The sequence below is a fragment of the Nothobranchius furzeri genome, chromosome 9 (genome assembly GCF_043380555.1).
Source record: "Nothobranchius furzeri strain GRZ-AD chromosome 9, NfurGRZ-RIMD1, whole genome shotgun sequence".
Taxonomy (NCBI): Eukaryota; Metazoa; Chordata; class Actinopteri; order Cyprinodontiformes; family Nothobranchiidae; genus Nothobranchius; species Nothobranchius furzeri.
In genome coordinates this window covers 59680609-59708393 of record NC_091749.1, presented here as the reverse complement: position 1 = coordinate 59708393, position 27785 = coordinate 59680609, and the positions used below count along the sequence as shown (strand labels likewise).

The 27785-nt window shown below is 43.2% G+C and overlaps 1 protein-coding gene across 1 annotated transcript; it reads right to left on the bottom strand.

Moving 5' to 3' along the window:
* Nucleotides 1-798: 798 nt before the first annotated feature.
* On the bottom strand, nucleotides 799-27353 carry aldh1a2 (aldehyde dehydrogenase 1 family, member A2). Its single transcript, XM_015953001.3, has 13 exons — nucleotides 27118-27353; nucleotides 20770-20874; nucleotides 20294-20434; nucleotides 19821-19950; nucleotides 17348-17409; nucleotides 16564-16692; nucleotides 13359-13472; nucleotides 10218-10320; nucleotides 7713-7897; nucleotides 7453-7617; nucleotides 2163-2320; nucleotides 1267-1341; nucleotides 799-1031 (listed from the first exon to the last, which is right to left on the bottom strand). The coding sequence occupies exons 1-13, from the start codon at nucleotides 27232-27234 to the stop codon at nucleotides 959-961; spliced, it is 1557 nt and encodes a 518-aa protein (XP_015808487.1). The 5' UTR covers nucleotides 27235-27353; the 3' UTR covers nucleotides 799-958.
* Nucleotides 27354-27785: the final 432 nt, after the last annotated feature.

Here is a 27785-nt window from a genome sequence, read left to right as displayed (position 1 = left end):
ATGATAGTAAATTAACTTTTACTTCGACTGTGTTAAAATAAGATTCTCAAATTTTCAACAAGGACACGATATTAAATCTAAAACACTTTTTTAGACCAATTTTGTAGACCTGATATTCTGACATTTAAAATGCTCACATGCTTTTTTTGACCTCTTGAGCAACAAATAGCAGGAAAATAGGAAAACAAACTAGATGGAAAATTTTCCAGGTGAAAGCCATTTTACTGAAAACAAACCAAAGCAAAAAATAAAATAAAAACTGGAGACATTTTATAATTTTATAGCATATGATTGTATAAACATAAACATAGATGGACATCAATGAAAATCAGTCACAAAGGTTTAAAATACATCTACTCATCCTTTAGTGAGTACAATGTTTTTAAGAGTTTAAAATCTTTCACGTTTACTTCAGTCAAAGGTTTACATACAGTGTTAAGTCATATGAGCTAATATATAAACAAAAACAATTCATTCATTCACAACATCAGTGGTCTTGAATGAGGTGATGAAGTCGCATAAATTCTACCAGGACGATGACACATGAGGTTTGGACAATCATATCACACATAGAGAAAAACAAAAACTGCCTCCCACATGACACATAGCTAGTAAAGGGCTTATTGCAAGTGCAGCGACTGCATTTCTGAGCATCCAGCTTCCGGGGTGGGGGTGAGCAAGGGGTGGAGGCTGGGAATGGAGTTGTTATTGGAAGATGCCATCAGAGCAGCGTCCATCATTGTCTCTGTGAGTGCTTTAGTGTAGTTAGTGGAGGAGGTGTTCCTCATGGGGGGGGGGGGGGGGGGATGATTGAGGACTGGAGATAGCTGGATGGGAACGGCTGACTGCAAGGTCGAGTTGATGGAAGGACTAGAGGCAGCGAGTAAGAACTAGTTTTGAAGGTTGATGTGGTTTTTCCACAGTGGACGGACCAATATTATCCCAGGAAATAGCTGCATTAAGAGTTTTTGTTGACCATCTTCATCGTGATGGTCTTCTCTTCTGTGTACTCTCTCAGGCAGCTTTCTCCCCTGAAATACAAAATGAAAACAAAGATGTCCGTTTTGTTTCAACTGTCATGTTGATTGCACCAAGTAGATACTCTGTAGTGGTGGAGACTCCTAAAGGAGACATATGGTCATATCTTCTCATAGGAAAGATTAATGTGATGTTCTGAAAAGTTGAAAAAAAGGTTTTTGTTTTTTTAAGGGGATTTCTTGTTTAATTTGTGTGCATTTAGGGGGCAGATGACCAAGTGGTACTCACAATTCACGTCCATTACCAGACATTTTGTATCCTCCAAATGGACACTGTGTGCTCAGAGCGTTGAAGCAGTTTATCCTGGGAAAATACACAAAACATTGATCAGCCTGATGCGTTTAACTTCAGCTGTTCACTATGAGGCTCTGTGCAACATGAGCTTCATTTAGGATGATGGATAAAAGAACATGTCACCATAATCGCCGCTATTTTTACAGCACTTTGAACTTGTTGATATATTTCACTTCCTTTTAAGCAAACAGCTAAATATTGTCAAGTTGTATACTAGTACTTGTATTTGTGTTTTTAAACTGCTGGGAAAATTTTAAAGTGAATGATTTACAGTAAATGTTTTTCAAATATTAAAAAGCTTTTTTTTCCTGCTGCAACATTTCAAATACACTGCAAAACAATCTGTCCTCTTTATGGTAAAATGCAGTCAGCATTAGTTGTCAGGATTTAAACATTTAAATATATTAATAGGGAAATATTCATATTTTATAAAGTTTTTACAGATGTTTTTGACTACACACCTCTTTTCTGCTTTATGGAAAATAGTGACGTGAAAGTATGTGATGTGTCAATTATGAAGACATAAAAATAAATAAATTAAATAAATGTTTTTTCAGTTACTAAACATCTGTGGTCAACTCTGACTAGTAGCTAAATGTTGCTGGCAGCTGTTGTGTGCTAGAGATTATTCATGACCAGCTGTAAGTAATTATAAATAAATTGCAACAATCCTGAGTCAACAAAAAAAAACCTGTCATAATGTAGTTTATGTATATAAAAAAAAGAGGTTTCAGTCATAATCAGTTTATGGTTAAGGTGTTGAAAAGAAATGGGAAGAAAACCGATTGTGGATTGTGAACAATGTTAATGATTTTAGTCCAAAAACTCACCAGACTGTGCCGGCTTGCATGGCTGTGGATACAGTCATGGCTTTGTTGATGTTGTTAGTGAACACAGCAGCAACCAAACCATAATCTGAGTTGTTGGCTCTTTCTATCACTTCTTCAATGGTTTTAAACTTCATAATCTGCTGGACTGGGCCAAAAATCTGTAAAAAGATTGATATATATACAGATTTAAATCAAAATATCTGCATCTTTTGGACTAGAATTTTTGTCATTCTTAAAAATATTAGCAAAGTTATGAATGTATCTATAAAACTGCTAATTTATACCCAACTAGGTAACACCTTACAACAAGGGTCCCTTTATTAACTTGACCTTTATTGCGAACTATTGCGTCCTTATAATTGTGGTTCACTCATTTAATCAATACATTTGCAGTGGTCTCTAGTTGAAATGAATGCCTTTTAGGCCGTACTCAAGGTACAAAAAGACCCACAAACGCCTGGCTCAGCAGGGGCAAATTTGTGACATCAGAGGAAAGCTTAACACTGCAGGATTTGGAGTCTTATTTCCTGATATTTGGACTCAGATTGGATAACAGTAACGCAACTCTCACTGACTTCATTTGCTTTGCTATGGTGATGTTTTATCTCCACAAATAACACGAGCCTGGAGGAACTTCTGTTGTGCGGTTGAGTTGCTAATGCTAACAATTAGCTTCTGCTAGTGAGACGTTATCTGTCAGACGTGCTGGAGCGCGAAGCAGAGGTAAGGATCCAAACACGGTTGAAGAAGGCAGGCAGACAGGAACGGTTAAAGGCTTTAATGTTAACACACGCTGACACAGAAACAATGATCCAACACGAGACACAACACGAAGGGGTTTAAATACAGGAGGGCTGGGAGCTTGGGTGATTGGCAGGTGGGAGCAATTAACAGAGACACAGGACTAAACCAAAAGGGGGGACAGGACAAGGTGTGACAGTACCCCCCCCCCCCCCCCACACACACACACACACACACAAAGGTCGGATTCCAGACGCCCACAGGAACAAAGAGCAGGGCGGGAGGAGGGGGCCCCAGAGGGAGGACCGAGAGGGACCGAGGGCCCGACGAAGAGGAGGCACGGACCAGTAGAGTCCGGGGGCCTGCGCCTGGGGCAGAGGAGGCGACGACGGGCTCTTGGGGGCCTGCGTCTGTGGAAGAGGAGGCAGCGACTACAGGCTCTTGGGGGCCTACGCCTGCGGCAGAGGAGGCGACGACGGACCCTTGGGGGCCTGCATCTGTGACAGAGGAGGCGGTGTCGACGGGCTCTTGGGGGCCTGCGTCTGTGGCAGAGGAGGCGGTGACGACGGGCTCTTGGGGGTATGCGTCTGTGGCAGAGGAGGAGGCGACGATGGGCTCTTGGGGGCCTGTGTCTGGGGCAGAGGAGGCGACGATGAGCTCTGTGAGGCCTACGTCTGGGACAAAGGAGGAGACGAGGATGGACTCTTGGGAGCCCGCGCCTGATGAGGGCAGGACTGGCAGTGACCGGAGGCAGAGACGCCGGAGGAGACGTCCTTGACTTCTGGACTGGAGGCGGCGGCGTCAGCCTCTGGGCCGAAGGCGTCGTCATCGGCCTCTGGGCTGGAGGCGGCGGTGTCGGCCTCTGGGCTGGAGGCGGCGGTGTCGGCCTCTGGGCTGGAGGCGGCGTCGTCGGCCTCTGGACACGAGGGAACGTCGACCTCTGGACATGAGGGAGCGTCGACCTCTGGACACGAGGGAGCGTTGACCTCTGGACTGGGAAGAGCGCCGACCTCTGGACTGGAGAGAGCGTCGACCTCTGGACTGGAAAGAGCGTCGACCTCTGGACTGGAAAGAGCGTCGACCTCTGGACTGGAAAGAGCGTCAACCTCTGGACTGGAGAGAGCCTCGACCTCCGGACTGGAGAGAGCGTTGACCTCCGGACTGGAGAGAGCGTCGACCTCTGGACTGGAGAGAGCGTCGACCTCCGGACTGGAGAGAGCGTCGACCTCTGGACTGGAGAGAGCGTCGACCTCTGGAGTGGATGAGGCGTCGACCTCTGGACTGGAGAGAGCGTCGACCTCTGGAGTGAATGAGGCGTCGACCTCTGGAGTGGATGAGGCATCGACCTCTGGAGTGGATGAGGTGTCGACCTCTGGAGTGGATGAGGCGTCGACCTCTGGAGTGGATGAGGCGTCGACCTCTGGAGTGGATGAGGCGTTGACCTCTGGATTGGATGAGGCGTCGACTTCAGAACACGAGGAGGCGTCGACTTCAGAACATGAGGAGGCGTCGACTTCAGAACACGAGGAGGCATCGACTTCAGAACACGAGGAGAAGTCGGCTTCAGAACACAAGGAGGCGTTGACCATACGACTGGAAGAGGCGTCGACCACACGACTGGAAGAGGCGTCGAACTCCATCGACTTCTGGTCCAGGGGCGTCGATTCCTGGTCCGGAGGCGTCGACTTCTGGTCCATCAACTTCTGGTCCGTCAACACCTGGACCGTTGATTTCTGGACTGTCGACTTCTGGACCGTTGACTTCTGGACCGTTGACTTCTGGACCGTCGACTTCTGGAACGTTGACTTCTGGACCGTCGACTTCTGGACCGGGGGAGTCGACTTCTGGTCCGGGTGCGTCGACTTCTGGTCCGGGGGCATCGGCTTCTGGTCCGGGGGCATCGGTTTCTGGTCCGGGGACGTCGGCTTCTGGTCCGTCGACTTCTGGACCGTCGACTTCTGGACCCTCGACTTCTGGTCCGGGGGCGTCGACTTCTGGACTGTCGGCCTCTGGAGTGGAGGAGGAGTTGCTGCAGACGGGACCGCTTGGACAGGCTGGACCGGATGTAGTGCGACCTCCGGGACCACCGCTGGAACTGGATGCGATTGAACTGGTGGTGCTGGAAACTGGAAGAGGAGGAAGGATAGAGTGTCCAGTTGGAGCTCCTGGAGACTGAGGCTCTGATGGAGTTGGGCCAGCTCAGCTCGGAGACTGGCGAGCTCTGCTGGGTGGACTGCAGGCTTGCTCCTCTGGCTCTGAGACGAGAGAGCTGCTGGCTGGACTGAAATCCTCTCCTGGTGATTCGGGGAAAACAGGTTGTCCAGGTGGGACTCCTTGAGGCTGATGAGCTGACGGATCCGGCCAAGCTCCGCCTGCAGATCTGCGAGCTCTGTCAGCTGGGCTGTGGGCGTGGTTCCTCCGCCTGCAGATGACGGAGGCGCGGATTGGACCGGAGACGGGACTGCTGGTCCGACTGGGGGCGGGTCCAAGCAGGTGCGCTGAGCGGCGAGCTCGCGGCTCCGTCCTGGGGCACAGGATTGCGGTGGAGCCCGGCATCCTTCCCCACGCCGTGGGCCAGCTCCGGGGGAGCACACAGCCAGTCTGGTGCCCATGAAGCTGGAGCGATCCGGAAGCATCTCCCGGTCCAACCTCTCATCTGGCTCCGGAAGGGTGGAGAGGAACGCCACGGCTGAAGCCCGGTGACGGCATCTGCGGCGAGGCGACGCCGGGGGAGGAAAAGAAGCCGGCCGGTGGTCCGAGGAAAGAAATTGAAGCAGGCACTCCCAGGGGAGAATATCCCCGCTGGATCCTTTACTAGGTTGGATCATTCTGTCAGACGTGCTGGAGCGCGAAGCGGAGGTAAGGATCCAAACACGGGTGAAGAAGGCAGGCAGACAGGAACGGTTAAAGGCTTTAATGTTAACACACGCTGGCACAGAAACAATGATCCAACACGAGACACAACACAGAAGGGGTTTAAATACAGGAGGGCTGGGAGCTTGGGTGATTGGGAAACGAGAGGCAGGTGGGAGCAATTAACAGAGACACATGACTAAACCAAAAGGGGAGACAGTACAAGGTGTGACATTATCTACTGATTCTCTAAGTTAAAACAACCACAGTCTTCCCCTTCACGAGTCAATAGGGAGCTTAAGTCTCCTCCCTTTCCGGTCGGCTCATGGGAAGAACAAAAAAATGAATGCAAGTCAACAGGGCTAAAAATGTTATTTTATAACCCGCTTTGCCCTACGCCCTGGATCGCACATACTGTATGTTGTAATGCAATTTAAATGAAAAGTAATAATGTGTTTCGACCATGCCAGTCACGTACTTTGAGATTTATCAGCTTGTAAAAGTTCGTAATTAGCATGACTACACACCAGAAATCGGCACGTCGCTTATGTGACATCACCACATAATCTCCTCTCCCCAAAGTAGCTGCTACTTACCAAATGACCAGATTTATGGTGGTTCTTTCCTCCTGTGGGAAGTTTGCTGAACTTACAGCCCTTTTTCCTGGACTTTCTCCGTGTCTGGTTCGATGATGTCACTTTTGCGAAGCACATTTGTAGTTCTGGGCTTATTTTCACACAAAACCAACAATAGCATTTCCTCTTGTTCAAAAATAAGCGCGTTCTTGGTATCAAAATATGTATTTAAAACTCACTGACAACATATGTGAAATCCATGGCACATAACAAGCGGGTTAGAAAATAGCGTATTTAGCCCCATTGACTTGCATTCATTTTTTTGTTCTTCCGAGGACCCATGGTCCAGAAGCAGATGGGCGTGACTTAGGCTCCCTATATGGGCAAGTCCAAGCGGCAGTGAGATGTATCAGGAGCTAATGCAGGAGGTAGGTGTAGGAGACTATTTTCATGCTCAGCCTGCATAAAAACCCAGAGTGACTGATTGTAATCAGAAATAAGCAATAAAAGATGGTTTTTTAGTGTTTTACACTTTAAGGTTAGTGGGGGGTTGTTTGCTTAGTAATGCATTACTTAATATGGTTAAGCAGTTATTAACACTTTAATAGTTTACTAATGCTTAATAATGCACTGAGTACTGTTAAAAAAGGGACCCTTAGTGTAAAGTGTGACCTTATCATAATATGGCCAGCATTTTTATCATTACTATTATGCACATTTTTTTATTCTTGGTTAAATTTAACAAAAAGCAAAAAATAAAAATAAAAACTCAAATAAAAATACACATTTTTAACACCCATTTTAATAAAACTCTATTCAAAATGGCTACCACAGCTGACAAACTTGGGAAAAACAATAAGATCCATAAGTTGGGCATTTTTTATAGATATTGGGCTAGAATTTGATGTGGTGATAGCTGAGCTGAGTGCTAACAGATGACATAAGATCTTGAGATTCTGCAAGAATGAATGCATAATGTCGCTGTCAAGTTTTGGGTAAAATGTAACGCCATCATATTTCAACAGATGATTTAAAAGACTGCATGAAAGTTTGTGGTGCAGGTTTACAAACATTCGTTGTGCAGAAACTACAGATAAAATTCCTAGTCTTCATCATCCTACCTCCTCTTTAGCTATGATCATGTCATCCCTCACGCTGGAGAAAACCGTGGGTTCAATGAAGAACCCTTTCAAGCCCAGAGCTTTGCCTCCACACTCCAGCTTTGCTCCCTCACTGATGCCGGTCTGGATGAACTCCAGTACACGAGTCTGATGCTCCCGACTGATCTGAGGAGAAAATGCATGACATTAAGGTGATTTAAAAAATAATCATATAAGTTATTAATTTCAACAAAAGGACAAAGAGGAGCTGCTTGTCTCACCTGTGGACCCTGCTCCGTTGTGGGGTCAAAGGGACTGCCCACTATCCTCCTCTTAGCTCGCTCCACACTCCTACGAACAAACTCATCATAGATGGGCTCCTCTACATAAATGCGAGAACCTGCTGTGCAGCACTGGCCTGCATTGAAAAACACACCCTGGTGGGCCTGTTCTACTGCCAGATCCACTGTGGAGAACAAAACAGGTTTTTAACAAATTAGAAGGATTTTTCCTTAAAGGTGTGTCTGAAAAATTCAGAGTGATTGATTATAATCAGAAATAATCATTAAAATATTATTTTTTGTGTTCCACACCTTTTATATTTAAAATAACACACGGAAAACACAAACTAAAAGCTAATTTCATAAACCTCACCAGGGAGGCGTCCAGGACGCATCCTAATCAGATGCCCGAGCCACCTAAACTGGCTCCACTCGATGTGGAGGAGCAGCGGATCTACTCCAAGCCCCTCCCAGATGACTGAGCTTCTCACCCTATCTCTAAGGGAGAGCCCACACACCCTGCGGAGAAAACTAAATTTGGCTGCTTTTATCCGCAATCTCATTCTTTCGGTCAATACCCAAAGCTTGTGACCGTAGGTGAAGGTAGGAACGTAGATCAACTGGTAAATCAAAAGCTTTGCCTTCAGGCTTAGCTCTGTCTTTACCACAACAGATCAGTACAATGCCCACATCACTGCAGACGCAGCACCTATCAATCTTGCGCTCCATCTTTCCCTTACTTGCAAACAAGACCCGAGATACTTAAACTGCACTACTTTTGGGAGGACCTAGTCCCTGACCCGGAGAAGGTATTCTACTCTTTTTGGACTCAAGACCATGGTCTCAAATTTAGAAGAGCTCATTCTCATCCCAGCTGCTTCACACTCGGCTGATGAAGCCAACAGGACCACATCATCTGCAAAAAGCAGTGATTTGATGCTTAGACCACCTCAGCACCTTGGCTGTGCCTAGAAATCCTGTCCATAAACTTTATGAACTAAATCGATGGCAAAGAGCAGCCTTAGCGGAGTTCAACACTCACTGAAAATAAGCCCAACTTACTGCTGGCAATGCAGACCGAGCTCTGACACCAGTCATACAGCAACCTAATAGTCCATATCAAGGGGTATGGGGAGTACCCACCACAGGGCCCCTCAAAGGATGCGGTCAGGAGGACCATTCTTCCCAACTACACCTCTTCAGGTCTCACTGTCGTTGCTCACTTTGGTGCATAAGCACAAACCACAGTCAGGTCCTATCCCCCCCACACAAAGGCGGAGGGAGGCCACCCTTTCATTCATTGGGGTAAAACACAACGTACAAGCAGCAAGATGGGGAGCAGGAAGTATGCCCACCCCTGCTCAGCGCCTCTCAGTGGGAGCATCTCCAGAGTGGTTGAAAGTCCAACCCCTGTTGAGGAAACTGGCCTTCACCATATTGACTTAATTAAAAAAATACTTTTATGAGAAGTTTTACCTATGACCAGGTTATTTGGGGGTATTTGAGGTACTTGCAAAACAAGTGTGCCCAAAATCGTGTGAAAATTTCCAGTTGCAAAATATTTGAAAAGTTTCCTTAATTTATTCGCACATAGCTTCATTCTGTTGTCAACTTGGTCACCAAACTCTCTCAAAGATGTCTTTTCCTTTCATTACCTGACTCATGAAAACAAAAAGAGAAGGGTCTTAGACATATTCCAGACACCAGCAACAACTCTGCAACAATTTTAGAGAAAATTGCAAAGATTTAGAACATTTTAAGACTTTTAGCAACATGACAGTGAAACCTTGAATCCCACTGATTCCTCTAATTTTACTAGCCCCTTCATGATATCGGGGGAAGGGTGTTCCACTTTTTTTCCAGTGAAGGCAAAGAGGTGGGGCTCATGAAAACTGAGATGTTTCTTCTTGCGAAACACCCAAAACATAACCATTTTCTCTATTTTAAATAGTTTTGTTAGTACAAAAGTCCATGTGATGTTTTTTAAGAATTTGCTCAAAATAACTGGCAATTATTGTATGTAACAAACATAAAGCGATGACAAAAATTGTGTCTTTTTTCTTCTTCTTCAGATATTTAGCTATCTCATCCACTTTTATGTCTTGTGAGGTAGATTCTGCTGTACTATGCCTGGAATTATTCTCATCGTCCTCAACGAAGTATAAAACGATGCATCTGGTTGTAAGTCTCTGTATGGGCATGTTGGTGTTGCATCAGTATATGTAAATAAAAATCTGTGCCTAATGATGATAATGGCTGGGGTCACTTATGGTGTACTTATTTAATGCATAAACCTTCAGAGTTCAAGCTGCATGGCTAGTTTGGAGTGAAAAGAATATTTAAACCATAAAGAATAAAAATTGAATTTTGTCTAAAATAACAATCATCACCTCCCGGTTGCATTTCATTTATTTATGTGCATGTTAAACCATTTGAAAAGCATTAGTTTCTCCTGTGAAAAACACAAAACTGTGTTTATTATTTTCATATTTCATAAAAACTTACTGTCTGCATCTGCGAATATGATGTTGGGATTCTTCCCTCCCAGCTCCAGTGTCACTCTCTTCAGGTTACTCTTCCCCGCTGCCTCTTGGATCAGCTTGCCAACCTAGCAGAGGAAACAAATCTGAGGTTTACTTCAGTAGACAGGCCTGCAGCCAGATCAGTAAATCAGAGCCATTAATAAAGATGCTGGTTGGCTCCAAACAAGGAACACACTGGTGGGCCAACTGAAACATGAGGTCCACATACACACAAAACAAATATACGTTACAGGGTTTTGTAGATGGCAATAGGAAAACAAAATTATGTTTCATCCTGGAACACCATCTGATATGTAAAGAGCAGGAAAAGGCAGCCACAAGGTGTGTGTGGTGGTGGTATCCTGTGATCCAACCAACTGTGGGACGCATTGTTTGGTATGAAACAGGGTCTGTGCTCCGATGGGGATTTGCCTGTGGCTTTTCCTTATCTTCCTAACATCCCTATTTCCACCTCATTCCTTATCAGGAATGATGAGATCACATAACCAAAACCGGAAACAAAAAATAATATATGCCTGCTTGAAAGATTTATATGCGTGATTCGTTTTAAAGCGCTTAGCTGCTTGACATGTTTTGTGGAATGCTTGCGTCCGCCAACAGTAAACAGGTTAAAATGCAAACCAAACATCATCAAACATTTGTCAAGTCCTGTTTAAATATTGCATTGGTAGTACTTTAGATTTTGTGTGGCTCTTCCAATGAGATTGAGCCACATTTACACACATTTTAAAGAGTCCTAAATGCTAGGATCTAGCTGATGTAACTGATATTTCCCTACTCTGACACACCGCGACCTGAACAGATAAGAACGGCTGTGAAATCCCCACACTCCCCTCACAATCCTACACCCTCCACAAGCAGTCATCTTCCTGTTACTCAAACGGCCTTTTTATTTTCCAAGGGAACTGACGAGATTAAGTGGAAAAATACCACCAGTGTTCAAACTTAAACACCCCCATCTCCAACATGGAAAGGACTCATCTTCTTTCAGCCTCTAGTGAGTCTGCGTTGATTCAGTGAAGAGATAAAAACTGAGCTGTGGCTGGCACCAGAGCTGCAGAAAAACAACACAATCTGTCTGGCTTTGATTAGCAATGTAAAGTGGCTGACTAAGGAGATGTTTGCGTGTATTTAATAAGCAGTGAAGAAAACATGCTGGGCTGCTTAACTCCTCTGTGTGGAGACATGTGAGTCAGTATGAAGGATTGTTTTAGTCCTAAAATCCACCTGTAACTACTCCATCACTATCGCTACTGCACCTTAGTGACTCAATGTCTGAGCATTGTTGGTCTCTGAAACGGTCAGATCTGAGTAGTAATTGACTCCAGGCAACATAAAACAACAGGCAGGCTAATAAAAAAAAGAGTCCCAGTCACCTATAATAGAAGCACTGGAGTGTCAAATTTCTTCATAACACTTGCAACTTGAAAAGGTTAAAGCACTACATCTGATGTATGTGGAAGTCAAATGTCTAATTCAAAATTCTAATTCTAATCTTTCTTGTTCAAACTGAGCAAAATATGACTTCTGGTGGCATAGATTCTTGAATTTTCTTAGAAGGGACATATTATAAGTTAGAATAGTTCTATGGTCGATATGAAACACGTTCATGAAGTTCTTCACTCTTAATTCCTCTCACATAAAGCAATTTCTGTAGTTTTGTTTTTGACATTTTCAGTTCCTTCCAGAATGAGTCGTTTCAGGGCTCTATCACTTTAATATAACAAGCGAGAGTCGCCTTTCCCCCCAGCTGCTGTAAGCTGAGAAACTCCGATATCCAGGAGGAGCTCAGGGTAGAGCCGCTGCTCCTCCAGCCGCAGCTCTCTTTTGCACACGAGAGGTGGTTCTATGGTTATTTTCCTGTTTGTGGCATCACAAAAAGAGACTTTTTGAAACTAATTGTTTCCTAAAATCAAACACTGACAGAAAGGCAGTAGAGACCCAAGGATGCGTGACATGTCCCCTTTAAATTTCTGAGTAAAAATCTGAGCAAATGTAACAAGAAAAATCCAAAAGTTGATGAAAGTGACAGCAGTTTGATGTTAGCTCACCAACAATGTTGGGAATTTGAAGTTGTTATTTTTTAGTTAAGCAAACTTTCATGATCTTAGTTGGAGTTTGTATCAAATTGGTGTTCAATACAAAAATTGTTATTTTTTTATTATTATTTATTCTTCAACATCTTGACAGACGTGTAAAACTCATCAGAAATTAATCTGTTATTTATTTATTTTGTTTATAATTTCAAACCTTCAAGAAAACTGACAGGATGCTCTCAGTCTAACTCATCGACATAAATATGGTCGAACTGCAAGTCGTCGAGTCATTACACAAGTATGGCTTGAAATTGATTTCGCTCACCTTTATCAGCATTTTAAGGTAAACTAACTAAATCAAAATATGTGGGTTTAATCTTTCACTTTGATGCTGAAGTTCCGCTTCACTTCTGTGACTGTGTGGCTCCTGACTGTGATCTATTATGTCTGTACCTGCAGGGGATTATCAGTTGTTGCAGAACACACACACGCATGCACACTCTACTTGAGTAAATGGTTTTAATAAAGAGTGGGTAGTCTGGTGGAAAGGGCAGATGTTTATAAATGATCTGCAGAGAAGTTATTTCTCCATCACTCAGCTGCCCCCTTCAGCCACAGGAATGTGTTCAGACCACAACTCTCAGCACCTAACATGGTAAGTCTTTTAGCTTCGCAATAACTGCTTCCCCTTGTCTGCAAAGCCACAGCGGTTCATCGGATGTGGATCCTGATAAAAGGTTCAATGAGAAGAGCTGCTGCTGCAAATTAATTCAGCAAAGGCAGCTGCAGACAGGCAGACAGATGCTGTTTCAGAGAGATGTGTGTGTGTGTGTTCGTGACAATGCAAATATTCACATGTGTGAGATAAAATCAAAGGCATTTCACAGAGAGTAATGACAGGCCACGCAACTTAAGTGAGAGCCCATTTGTTTGTCATTAGGGCTTCAGTGCAGGCACACAAGGTCCCCTAATCACCCAGCCAGCTTTTATGCCCGGCACATGTTGGTCACTGTCACTTGTTTTCAGGGACAAACATAAACAACGAGCAGCAGCTGATTTGAGCGTACCTCAGTTGATCCTGTGAAAGCCACTTTGTCTATGTCCATGTGCGAAGCAATCGCAGCTCCTGCTGTTGGCCCGAATCCTGGCAAAATATTGACGACTCCCGGTGGAAACCCGGCCTGTCAAAACAATATGAGAGGAAACAAGCTTTAGTGGGGACGACAGCAGAGCCAAGCAAAACCGCAGGCGGCGTGGGGGAATCCGGACCCAACCCAGCCAGCCTACAGGAAGATCTGGGGATAACATCAAAAGAGGATGGGCCCCAAAAAAAAAGGCGCAGCTGAGGAGGACATGGGGGACACAAGGAGGATATGGACACTAAGATCTGAGTGAGATGCATTGTTCCCTGCTTGCTGAAGTTACTTGTGTGTTTATTACAGTTGTGTCCAGACAGACTGAATCTGTTAGAGTAAATATATCTGCACAGTGGCCCTATCCAACTGCACCACAGGCTATTGGATTCAAATCAACTGCACATTTGTCCGAGTCTTTAATTATACTTTCAATTCAACTGTCTGTGAAAAATATTATGTGATGTATTATTTTTTTAAGTTTATGTATCAGCACTTTCTTGGGATGTGTCAGCATTTATAATGCGCTGAATTTTAAGTTAAAAATAAAAAATATGAACAACTTTACAAATTCACTTACTTGAAAGCAGGGGCGGCTTTAGGTCCGGCTACTTGGGCTCAAGCCCCGGATGTTTTATGAAAAGCCCCGGATCTAAATCGCGGAAGTAACAAGCAGTACCAAAGTCCAACAGAGAGGGAGCAGCTAGCAGTAGTTTGTTTACAGCCTGCCTGAGCCTCCACCACTGAAGAAGACCTTCAGCAGCCGGCTTCTTCTATACTCCCTGCCTGAAACGCATGAGTGAAGATGGACATAAGGACGTTTATTAGACCAAAAGTACAACGACAGAACCCCAGCTTTGATGAGACTGGTGTTGACTCAGGTTTGTGAGTCTTATTTGAAAATATTTGTTGTGCTGCTGGTTTGCCTAAAGTTAGCTTATCAGGTAAAGTTGTTGGAGAAAGAAAGGGAATATTTACTATCATCTCACACTAAACACTAACAGGAACAATACTCTGCCCTGAAAATGCTTAATATGTAGCTTCAGATTAAAAATTGTGTAGTAGAAGACAAATATATATGATGTTGACTAGTGCGTGTGTGTGTGTGCGCACGCACGCGTGTGTGTGTTAAGCCCCGGATCTTCTTCAGTCCTAAATCCGCCCCTGCTTGAAAGCTAAGAGTTCACATTACTGGTCAAACACAGTCAAGGGTGAGCATCATTTTGAGGCTGACATGTTATTAAAAACACTTTTTGCCTTCTTGAAAATGCTTATTTGTTATTAGTGTTCAAATGTTTCAATAAACCACAAAAATTGTGTAAACTGCTTGAGCTTTAACATTGATCTCAGTGATTGTTGAGTAAGATACTTGACCAGTTTCATATTTGACACCAGTCTGCAGACTTCTGCTGGCCAGATACTGCACTCAGAGAGACAATCAGTAGTTTTTACCTTTAGTCTCAGAAAATGTCCATGAAAATGTTGCTCAAAATGAATAAAATGATGTCCAGTTGTTGAAAATTATTGGCAGCTTCTTATCGTATAACCATAAAAATCAAGTCTAAAGTACATAAGGTGCGGGTCTAGCCTCTATGGGGGACGCCATGTTTCCTTCTGGTCAGTTTGGGGTCCTGCGCCTGTCAATGACGTCACTCCAGATCACTGGCTGAACATGCTACTTTTGGAAGTAACGTTACCTCGTTCAAAAACATTTAGGCAGTAAGAAACACGAATTTAACAACAAAACTGCTAAACTCTTTCCAAAACATTCATAAAAGAACAGATTTGAAAAAGGGATACAATATATTTTGGCTGAGTGGTATTAGTATGATGACGTCATCAGCAGGCGCAAGCCCCCAAGCAGATCTGGTAGTATAGCGCCTGAAAACTACAACTGGCATTGCATTCTTTTATGTAATTACCTGAAAAACCATAAAAGTCTGAGGAGTCATGCCAAGGCTGCATTCTTTCTGCTCCACAGGTAACATCTACAGTAATTTTTTTTAAGTAGCGACAGTCAGGAAGTTGTGGTGTAAAACTACCCTGAAATGTATGTATGTACTGCCCTCTGGTGGCTGCAAACTACACACTGTAACTTTAACAGTTTTGTGGAGCAGATAGGTGTCCTATTGGGGGAGCTCGTTACCTGCTTTATGGCTGTTAGTTATTATGCTAGTAGTTAGCTACTTCAGTTCGCTGATCATCAATAAAATGTGCGAGAAGAAGAAAAAGAAATTTGTTTTTTGTTTGCATCATTACGGAGCCTGGAAGTAAAAGAGAGTCATTTCTTTGAAGTCGAAGCAAATTGTTAAACGAGAGTAAACATCAGTGCAGCCTACACTAGGTTGAAGGAACTAAGGGAGGCTGATGGTGACCTGGCTTTGTTGCTACTGGACTTGTAAGTAGTACTTTTTGTCCAATGGTGTGAATCTTTTTACTTTGTGGTTCATTTAGTATCAGTTGGCTCATGTTAGTGTTAGCTCATTGTTAGCGCTAGCTACAGTAGGCTGCTGCAGGTTTGTTTATGACAGTTGTAATTCCACTTTTAGCCAGTAGGGCAGAGGAGCAGGAAACTGCTCTGTTACCGTAAGTCCTGCCCCCGGCATCTAAATGACGCTGATTCCCATAGTTCAAATCACAGCTCTGCTCGTTTACGTGATCAAATATGTTTGGATGTCATTAGCTAGACGAAACACCATGATTGTTTGCAGGTGAGTAGGTGGAACCTTTAAAATTTTCCTAAAACTACAACACGACCGCACCTGTAAACAGGATATTATGGTTTCATTTTTGAACAACAGAGAGAGGCAGAAACACTCTGTTAATCATTAGCTGCAGCAATAATTTAAGACTTTATGCTGAGATATTTGATTTTGATGTTTTGGGATAAGAGCAGACATAATATGAGCTGAACCTTTTGTTCTAGTTGTAGTCATGGTTAGAGATAACTTCAGGGTCTGAAACAGGAAACCAGATATGCATCATAAAGACATGTGAAACTTTGTTAGACATCTGGTTTTTGTCACTTTGCAGCAACATTAATAAGGGCCAAAGTCGACACTGTGTTCCTGACGAACTACATTCTGACTCTGTTGAATGCAGACATTTAACATGGTGACAGAGTCGGCCTGAGGTTTACCTCCTTGACTAGAGCTGCTATGTAGAGGCAGGTGAGCGGCGTCTCCTCAGCTGGTTTCAGGAGGACGGTGTTGCCGCACGAGAGTGCCGGGCCCAGCTTCCAGGCCGTCATCATCAGAGGGAAGTTCCACTGTGCGCGCCACAAGCACACACAAGCCGGAAAAAAATCATGCAATGGACACGCTGGGTGGTCATGAGTCAAGTTCAATAACTCATCGCTCTTAAGTCACTTACTCTCATTTTCACTTTGTCTAAACATAGTCAAGTGAGAAAATGTTCTCGGCACCATCGCAGTGTTTTCCCTTCCCACAGCATTCTGAGAAAGCCGGGAAATTGCAACACATGTGCAATTGAGCCGTATCACTGTACAACACGCAGGCCTCTGTTGTTTCTGCTTTACTGAGGAACCCATGGGGCTGGAGGCAGAACCACACACTTTCTGCACTGTTGCACAGTCAGCAGTGTCTCTTTCTCCTTGATCTTTTTCCTCCTTTCTCATCATTCTCCTTCCCTTAAACACAACACGTTAAATCCCTCCGCTCACTCTTGTGCTTCTCACTTCTTTTTTCCCATTACTCAAACTCACTGGCACAGTCATTGTTGGGGGCTTACCAGCAGGATTTACCCAAATAAACAATGACTGTGAGGGAATTACTGGAAAATCAGAATGTAATCCTATAAACAGGAGGGGTTTTCTTTCTAACCAAGCCAATTTTCTGTTATCGGCCACTCTCTGCAGTAACGTCCGTTTTATACATGTCACTTGAAAGAAGGCGTAAACTTACAGGGATAATTTGTCCACAGACTCCGATAGGCTCATGTCTGGTAAAAGTCAGATACTCTCCATCTGTGGAGGAAGACACACACACACACACACACACACACACACACACACACACACACACACACACACACACACACACACACACACATGGGAAACCGAGTTACTAACTTTTCAGAAAAGTTTAAAAAAATACCCAGATCAGAGAAAGAATAAAAAGACACCTGACGCTACAGCCATTGTTGACTCAACATGTTCATTTGTAAATGAATCCACACGCAGCATTCCTGCTTCTTTCACCCTGGTGAGAGTTTACGTTTCAAGCCTCCGACAGCACAGACACACAGCTCATTCCTCTCGCATTATTTGAGTAAAAGGAGGACGTTATCAAGGGTGTGACATGCTTGTTCAATCAGCACAAAAACAATTCACATCGAGAAACGTGCATCTGAATTCATTACCACGGCGATTATTGCCTAATGCTGCGTTTGGACCCAACATCAGAGGAAGATGACAATTATTTTTTCAGTGGAAGCCTGCGGTAAAGTTTTGCATGTGCCAGTGGTTTTATTTGATTCCAAGGTGGACGTTGGATCCTTTTGCAGAATGAAACTATAAAAACACGAGAAACTGGAGTCTCTGCGAGGCTTATGTGAAACTATGACGCCTGCAACCGACTTGGATTTCAATTTGGAATGGGTAATGTAAACGATACCAAACTGTGTAGCTGAAAGGTGCTCCACATAATGACACTCCCTATTCTTGTCACACTGCCTGTGATACAAATTTAATACCACAACCCTAGCTTAACATGCCACACAAACAGAGTGGGTTGTTGAAGCGTTGCACTATCCTGACAGGTGAACAGACACCATTCCTGACATCATCCAGGCTACAGGCGGATTATTTCCTCTGAAAGCCTGCAAGAGGAGTGATGCTTAAGGCAAAGCCCTGGGAAAACGCACACTGTGGCTGGTTTGGCAGCAGTGGATAACAGACGCTTTGAGAAGGACAATGCAGGGGTATCAACAGGTTTCTCATGTCCTCTCGCTTAGTCTTTTTTTTTTCCTTTTCCCGGTGAAACAGACAGCCAGGTATTCCCCCTTTTAAACCCTCTGCTGTAACCATACCAGCGAGGAGATAGTGGCAGCTGCTGCCCAAGAATAATGAATGGAGAACAAGTGTGCAGATTGTAAACCAATTAGCTGCTTTTCTTTGCAGTATGCATGCTTCTGCAAGTCCTTCTAAAGACTCACTTTTATTTGATAGCTTTACAGCTTTAGGGTGCATTGAACTGCCCTGATGTTATGGTCTTAATGTTTTTAATTTTGCTCTTATTTGTTTTAATCGACTAGCCTCATTTTATTGCCTTTTAAATTGTACTTTTTTACAATTTTATAATCCTATGATTTTACCCTGTTCCTTTGCCCATGTACTGGGCATATTTTTTTCTTGTATGATGGTGTTCAGCACCTTGGGCTTCAGATAACTTTGTGGAAGGTGCTTTATAGATAATTTGATTGGTTGGTTGATTGATTGAAGTTTTTATGATGAAAACACAATAGAGGCAGTAATCCATTTTAAAAACACAATATGGTTTCTTCTGCTTAACAAAATCTCCGTCAAACAAATCTGCCCAGACGTTATTTTAGCACACCTCTAAACCGTCTTCATGAATAAAGCTGATGTCATTCAGACATTTTTTATGGATCCAGTTAGACATGCTGGTGAAAATGTTGGAAAAGGTCACATAGTCAAGAAGATGTTTTAATTAAGTACAGAAATACTTCACAATAAGTTTCAGTTTTCTCAGATCATGTTTGTACCAAAATATCAAATGATAAATTCTATGTGAAAATACTCAAAATTGGCCCTTTTGACCATTTCTGTACAAAAAAGTATCACAAATTATTATGTTTCTATTTTTTTTAAAAAGGTATGAATTGATAAAACAATTTGAAATACAACATTTGCATTCAGGACATCAGCAAGACTTTTTTTAAACTTATTTTTTAAAACAAAATAATTCCATGACTTAAAATTCAATCCCTAGTAAAAAAAATTCATTAATACCTTGCTGTAATTATGTTTCTATGAGTCATAAGTAAAAAAAACATAAAATAGGAAAGCAGTTGGAAAATTTGGAGCCAAATAAAAGAAAAAAAGTCATGTAATAAATTATTTTGAAGGGAAAAGATTAAACTTACTAGAAACTAGATCAGAAAAGCACAGTTTTATATTTATTTGAAAACTGACAGACACAAAATCTCAATATTTTAAAAGATAAAATTAGAAAATAATTTATTTTGTTTCACATTAAAGTGTGTAGCCGGTTTCCCTACTCTAATAAAAAATAACTACAAAAAACTACAAAAACGTATTTTTGTATTACAGAAATACATTAATGGGACATACAGAGATAACTATTTTTACAAAATACCCGAAAGGAAGCAACAGATCTGAACACAAGCTCTTACCCATTGGAATGGAGGCACCATGGATCTTGTCTGCATATCCAGCAAAGTACCTCAGTGTCTTTATCGTTGCCTGGAGGTCGACAAACAGGGTGGGCAGGAAAGGCTTCCCACTGTTCAACGACTCGATGGTCTGACGAGAGACGAGGGAGACATTTGTGAAATATGTGATATAACCTTGTGATCTTCACATAATTCCAAACGTTTCCATCCTTTACACTCACCCACGGGTGAAATGTGACACCAAGATAACATTAAACTACAAATACAGCCCCTCAGTTCTCTTTAAGGCAAAGCAAATATTTGTATTTTCAAACACGGTGAGGGCAGTGGGAGCTTTGCAGAAGACATAAAATACATTAGATCAGTTGGAATGTGAAAAATGAGGCTATACTGGAATAAAGTGATGAAAAAATGCATAAAAAGGCGCTTTTTGAATATTTTCAGAAGTTTTTGTAAAAAATGTTTTTACTTACTGCTAGATAGATGCTGTCCCTCTCCACCAGGTCAGCAAGTTTAGCCAGCAGTCGTCCTCTTTCAGACGCATCCATCCTTCTCCATACAGAGCCCAGAGAAAAGGCAAGTCGGGCTGCCTGCACTGCTTTATCAACATCAGCCTAAAACAGTTTTAAGTCGTTATGCACATCTGTTCGTTTCTGCATCATGTGCAAACTCAGTAAAGTGTGTAATCAGAACTAGGGCTGAAGTAAAAGTTTGGTGATTTATGGTACATTGTACGTTTTTAGCTATTTTGACCAACATGTACTTTAATTGCATCAATAATAATGATTCAAAATCAACAAATGAACAGATTTAGATGTTTATTTGTGCCAGAACGCTAAAACAAACCATGCAAAAACTGTAGAAGTTACTTACAATGTGTCATGAGTGGGTCGTGCCTTGCAATGCAATACTTGTGGAATAAATGAAGTCATTTAAAATGAGCATTCACCTTGTCTGCTTCCTGGACCTCACAGATCTGCTCTCCAGTAGCTGGGTTGTAGACAGAGAAAACCTTCCCACTGACAGAGTCCTGCCACTCATTGTTGATGAAAATCTGCAGAAATGTAAAATATATACATGTTTGTGAACAACATATTTTTCAAGGTTGATTCATTTAGCTGTGGTGTATTTTTACAGCTAAATACTTAAATAATCACATCATTACGCCATGTTGGCTGCAGGAGAGTGGTTGCAGACTGTGAAAGCCTAAAGGCTCTCAGGCAGCCGGCCCATCGTGTGAAGGCTCTTGTGTAAGCGATATGGGAGAATCTCTGGAAATCTGGACAGAGATTCCTGTGTGTCCAGCATTGCTCTCTGGGGAGTGCTCCACCATGCAGACAAAGGGGGTAGGTAGGTGTGTGTTAGTGTGTGTGTGAGGTGGTGGATGGGTGGAATAAATCCCTATCAGACACAGGACCCCCACCGACCCCCCCGCACCCCACTCCCGAGGCACAAAGACACACGTTTCACAACATCGCTGCTCGTTTACGAGATCATAAAACACGTGCTGCGCTTGGTTTCTGTGAAGCGTTAAAGCAAGTCTTCCGTTAAACAACTGCCTGGGATTTCAAACAGGATGTATTTAACGTCTATTAAGAGCAAAAGAAAAATAAAGGTTTACACAATCGCAAGATGTGAGAATTATGTAAGCAAAACCCTTCAGGCGGTGATGAGGAGGCTGAGCGAGGTGTGTCTGTTGAGAGAGCAACAAAATTCTCCCTCCTCGGTGGCATGTTTGGATTCATTAGGACCGCTGCTCACACACTGTTTTTAATGGTTGTCAGTCTGTCTGATAGATTGAGTGTAAGGAGAACATCTGCTGGCACAAACCCCTCTGTGTATACACAAGCTCTTACCGGGCTTTTACTCCGGTGCAAACCTGAGAGCAGGGTTCAAGTATCCCACTGGCCCGAGCCTCCCTAAACTCTCCAACATGTTTACCTTCATAAACGCTGGACTTTACGTGCTATTTAATTGGCTATAAACTCGTCTGTTTACTTTCAGGATGGTGCAAAATGTTAAAAAAGTAAAGTAAAAAGTTGGAAACACAACTTATCATTTATTATTTCTGTGAGGAGTCAGTTCACATTCAGATACTTGAGGGTTTTGGTATCTGTCTGTACCACTCCCCAGACAGATTCCTCTATGAATCCTCTGGATGGGTCAACACACACACACACACACACACACACACACACACACACACACACACACACACACACACACACACACACACACACACACACACACACACACATCTAGAGACCTCTTTCCCTAACAGCCCATGTATTCTCACATGCCTTCCATCAGAGGCCACCTTTAATCTGCTGCTCATTAGGAGCACTTCATAAAATTGTCAGTAACTATAAGAAGAAGAGGGTCTGCCACAAAAACAAAAAGTCCTGCAGAGCACTGAATTAGTTTTTAAATTGATGGGGGCCACTGAAGTGGGGCACCCTAAATCAGAGGAGCCCCCTGACAGCCAGAACGGCCTGAGTAAGAATGCAGACCGTGGGTAGCTTTAACCCCTCTCACTGGACGCTGCTAAAGGAGAGGGGGTAAAGCGTGAAAGCGGCGGAGCAGGCCCCACCTAAATCACGTCCAGAAAAGGACAACTGTCAGCCGCCGCTTGGCTCGGCCCTCTCGCTGAGCTCAGACTGGTATTAAGACTTTTGTTTCGTTCCTTTCAGAGACTTGATTAAGATGACAGGCTCGAGTCGTAAATCAACTCTCAAGGATTCTTAAAATTACTTTTAGGATCATTTGAGCGAGGGCCGAAGAAAGCTAGGATGAAAAAGCAAGTGCAAGGGTGCACATTTTCAAATGACTGATGGTGTTTTTCTTTTCCTTTCCCTGCGGGCCGTCACCATCGCTCCACATAATAGTTTCACGTTTACGAAAGTCCCTCCTGCGTCTCAGTTCTGCATCTAGAATCCTTACTAAGATGCTTTATTCCCTTTTACTTTCTGTATTTTCTGCATTTGAAAAGTTTTGATGGAGATCTGATGTGGAGGAAGCTGAGTTTTAAAATTTAGGACAAAAAAACCCTGCTTGGTTCACAGAACAGCTGCAGATGTTCAGCAACACCTTTGCCTCTCTGTAAAAGCAGCCAGTGAAATCATCTGTTCTAAGCGTCATCGTGGCTTCAGTAAAACACATGCGTTACAAAGTTTTACTCATATTTTCCTCAGTGCACCATTTCCTTACATAAACATGCATAAAATAACCAAAGAGTTTATGCGATATATCAATTTCCTCCTAAGTGTCCTGCAACAGGAAGTTAAAGATGCCAAAATACTTTCTGCTGCCAACAAAACATCTGTTTGGCTCCCAGAGCTCAGATGTGAACGGCTGAAGGAAAATGTAAAGCCTCCTCTTTAAAGGATAGTGACAGGATTAAAGAAGTGTGTGTGTGTGTGTGTGTGTGTGTGTGTGTGTGTGTGTGTGTGTGTGTGTGTGTGTGTGTGTGTGTGTGTGTGTGTGTGTGTGTGTGTGTGTGTGTGTGTGTGTGTGTGTGAGAGAGAGAGAGAGAGAGAGAGAGGGCTTATGTACGTGTGTGTGTTTAAACACAACACGCCAACATTCCAGAAAGCCAAGTCCTACAAGCAGTTCAGCGATCGTCTGTGCAGGAAGTTGCATATCCTCCCCTGTCGCTGTTTCCTCTCTGCATCTGGATTGGTTTCAAGATTCTGATAATTACTACTGTTAGTGGGGAGACTATGTGAAAGTTTAGACCAGCTGGTGTTTTTTTTCCTCCTGCTTCTCTTCCCATGTCTGACACCATGGAGCCTTCATGTTTTTCATTCACACACCCACAGACAATGCCGCCCTGCACTCCCGCGTTTCGGAGAGGGCGACCTCCCTGTCACAGACTGGCAGACGTCTTTTTCTGGCCACTATGTGTGGGCAACTCCAAAACCATGGTGCAGAAACAAATGCAGGATTATAAACTTGCAGTTAAAGTTACTTTGGATTAATTTAGACGTTGATTTCAGCTCTTAGCTACAATCTCAGGAAAAAAAAACGAATTCCACTTCCATGAATCAACAAAGAAATCTGCTCTTCTCACATTACAGATGTTTTTTTTTTTACAATCTTTAGGTTTGACATGTTTCCTGTGTACTTTACCATTCTTTAAAACCAGGTCAAAAGGAGAATTTTTACATACTTTTACTCAGGGGATCCGTGGACATGGAGGAAGCAATTTATAAAGAAATGTCATGCTTTCCCCCCACCCACACACAAGTACACGTTGAGCAAAGTGTTTTTGTGTCTGTCGGCTCTTGTGTTCCAACAGATTTATGGAGCTGAGTTTTTTATAATGATATCAGAAGGATTTACACATTCTTTGTCTGGAGGGGTTGCACACAGAAGGTGTAGGAAGTGAACGGGGCAACCTCGCTGTCACTGCTCTTCCTTAAACAGTGATTAAGAGACGGGGGACACGATGCTGACGCCTCTGCTAAGATGGTAATTTACACTCACTGAACAAGTAGGCATTTCACACCAACGGACACATTAATGGCAGTGCACACTTGCCCTGTCACTATCCAAGAGATGTGTGGTATGTGGCCATGTGTGTGCAAACAAGGAGGTTGTATGAGAAGAGCCAAAACAAGAGAGGGAGGGGCTGTGGCTGTGCTGGTCATGATAAATCATTGAGCGGCACAAGATCCTCTAACTTTGGCTCTGTTTGATCTTGATCGCAGTGAGATGGTGTTTTTGAAGTGAAAAACTCCAGGACTACAGGTCAGGCTCTCGCAAGGCAGGGCCACTAACCCACACAGTGAGACAGGATCATAATTTACACCCCGGTGGACAGCACCTCAGCATCGGGGAGCCCCGAGCCTCCATCTGTACTATCTCAATCAGTGACAGATTGATGGAGCTTCTTCTTCGCACAAACTGAGGCACCTCTGCGTAGGCTTTACAAATACATAAGTCCTGAAGTCGTGGATCCTCTGCAGGTTCCTACGGTGAGAGAGCACTTGTGGCACCATGAGCAAATCAACAAAGAATATTTATAACTTTTGATTAGATTCAGGGATCCATAAATCTGACATTTTATAGCTTTTTCTCGATCCTTCCATTTAAGGCACTCGTTTGCTGACGTTTAAAAGTTTTCAAAATGCAGTTTTACAACAAGATAAAATAGCAACTTTTTTAAACCCACAAGCTGTAAAAAGAAGAAAAAAAGGGCATTTTATAGACTTGTCTTCTGGAGCAAAAAGCTGCAAAAACCTGGGCTTTTATTTCCCCTCTCGTTAAATCCGTCCCACCGAGTGTCTGATTTAACAACTCATTATCACTGAACAGTGTGAAGAACTACAAAGGCCAAACGTGTCACATGCTGCAGAAGAGCGGGAGAACAAACCCTCTCCATAATAATAATAATAATAGTAATAAACTGTTATCAGCACTCTCTTATTTATGTCTCTCTTTGTGCTTCCACTAAACTTTAACAGCTGCAGATGGAGCATCTGCAGAAAAAAACATTCCACCTAAAGAGTATTATGCTTCAAAATATTTAAGAACAGAACAAAGAGAAGAGTTGTCTGTCATAGTTTGTGACTTTGAAAGGAAAGCAGGCCAAGACTTAGAGAAGGAACAAGGGGCAAAGTTGTGATAATGTATCAGCCATATCTCTGTTTCCAGGGTCATCTGATGTAATCCGTGCATTGCTGAACTAATAATGTTTCACAAAAGCTTAAAATGCTGCAGAGGAGTAACGCTAAGAAACAGGCAGATCTGACTGAGCAGCGCTGCTTTCCCGTGCAGTCAGCAGGGTGGAGTTCAGGAACGGGGTGTGAGGAGAGCCCACGCCAGGGGTGCCCATAAATCAGGGCCCTTCTGCCCCCCGTGTCCACCAAACCAACAGGGACTGGATGATCCAAATTCCTGGTGGTTAATTCACCAAGTCGCTCCCTAAATATCCTCCTGTACGGCATCGCTTTCACCTCTTCATCTAGCTCTGTGCACCGCGAGGGAAAGGAAAACTTCCTGAGCCTCTCCAACATGTGCCACACGCTCAGTGTGCAGAGCAGCGGCGCGGCCTTTGCTCTCAAAACACTGAGGTATGCGCTAACATGGAGCAATTACAACAGTGCATGAACTTCCACCACACTAGCATTAATCTATCCTCTAGGAGATGTGCCCTTTTGTCTTGCAATCATAAAAACACTTGTTGTGCTGGAGGATCGCCCCAGTGGCAACCAGCTGCAGCAGGCGACACAAAGCTATGAAGAGACCTCAGACCTATAAAATAATAATTGCAGAAATTCAAAAAGTTGTGATTTGCAGGGTTGACATAAATCGATATTTGAGTGTTTTCATTCATTTCAAAACAGAAACTTATAGTTTGGTTATATTTTATAGGATTTGAATTATAAATAAATTAAATAACTTTAACTGATGTTGTTATTCCAGCAGCCTCAGCACAAACTCACAAAATCATGCAGGCTTTAATCCAGAACGATTAATTAACTGCATTAATAATGAAACAAAATCTGTTTTAAATCACAAGCTCCAGCTATTATTTGACAAAATTGAACTGCAGCCATCAGAAATTAATAGTGAATGCAGTGAGATCAGAAAGGGAGGATTTTTGGCTGCTTCTGTTTATTTTTTCCACTGAGGCCTTTTATAGCTGCAAGCTTTTAATGAAGTGAATGAAAATTATAAAAAAGCACTTACATTCATAGCAAAGCGTTTTTTCTTTAAATACGTGTCCCTTGAATAACTTTTTAATTGTCCCATAAAATGCAGTTTTATGAATCGGTTTACTGTCCTGACTTCGTGTAAAATAACAAAATAAATAAAAACACGTGACTAAGGTTGTAAATTTTTACCAGCACTTTACTCCAGAGTGTATTTAACCTCGAGCATTCTGCATTTGTTGAGCTCTTACAGCTGATTTAGTCTATAAACAAAATCATTTATCTGATTTTATTATAATAAGATGATAAAACGAGCAATGACTCACGATATGAAAATGATGAGAAAAGTGTTTAAAAGAGTTCATTTTGAGGATTAAATTAACCTTTTTTATGAGTTAAGGGTGATTTAAGCTGCCGAGCACGTGCAGGCGCAGGGATTACTCCGACGAGCTGCGCGCGGACTGACACTGGAGCGGATCAGTGGAGTTTGGAGCCTAAACTGGTGTAAAGCTGCTATGCTCTGTTGGATCCCGACCTGACAAACTCAGTAAAGTTCAGATTCAGAGTTCCGACCTCAGACTGCGCCGCCGCGAGCGCGGAGAGCCAGCAGCGTCCCGCTCGGAGCGCGCACAGAAACAGACCTTTGTGTGCTTGATCTCCGGATTGGGCACCGGTGAGGGCATCAGGTGGAGGGATGCCATGAGCGCGGCCGGGTCGCTCTTCACCTCTCCGGGGATCTGGATCTCACTGGAAGTCATCACTCCGCTCGTGCAGTGTTTGCCTCTTTTGCTCGTCTCGCTTCAGCCTCTTTCTGGTTTTTTTCCTTCTTCCAGTAGATTTCTGATTAGGGCTTTGGGTTCCTTCCTGGGTTTATAGCCAGGTGTGGGCTGCAGCTCATTTTCATTGGGCAAAGCGAAAGAAAGGCTGTCCTTTTGAAAATTAAATTCAAGCATTTACATAAACGACTTCAGCCATGCGTGTGAAGGAGGAGGAACACCCACCACCCACCCCTTACACAGCCGGTTTTCCTTTCACTCACCGACAGTTTGACTCGTTTTTACATAGTTATTCATAGTTTTACATACACAAATATCCACCCCGTCCGGTATATCATCAGAACCTTCTGGAACTGATCATCCAAAGACCTTTTGAGCACATTAACAAACTTTAATGGCAGCTTTAATTGAGGAATATGGAAATAGGTTCATTTGTTCTCAAACTCTTAAAAACATATTCCGAAAAAATACACGTCACAGTTCATGCAGATATTGGTGTAAATATAGATCAACTGTGAACCCAAGTTAGTGCT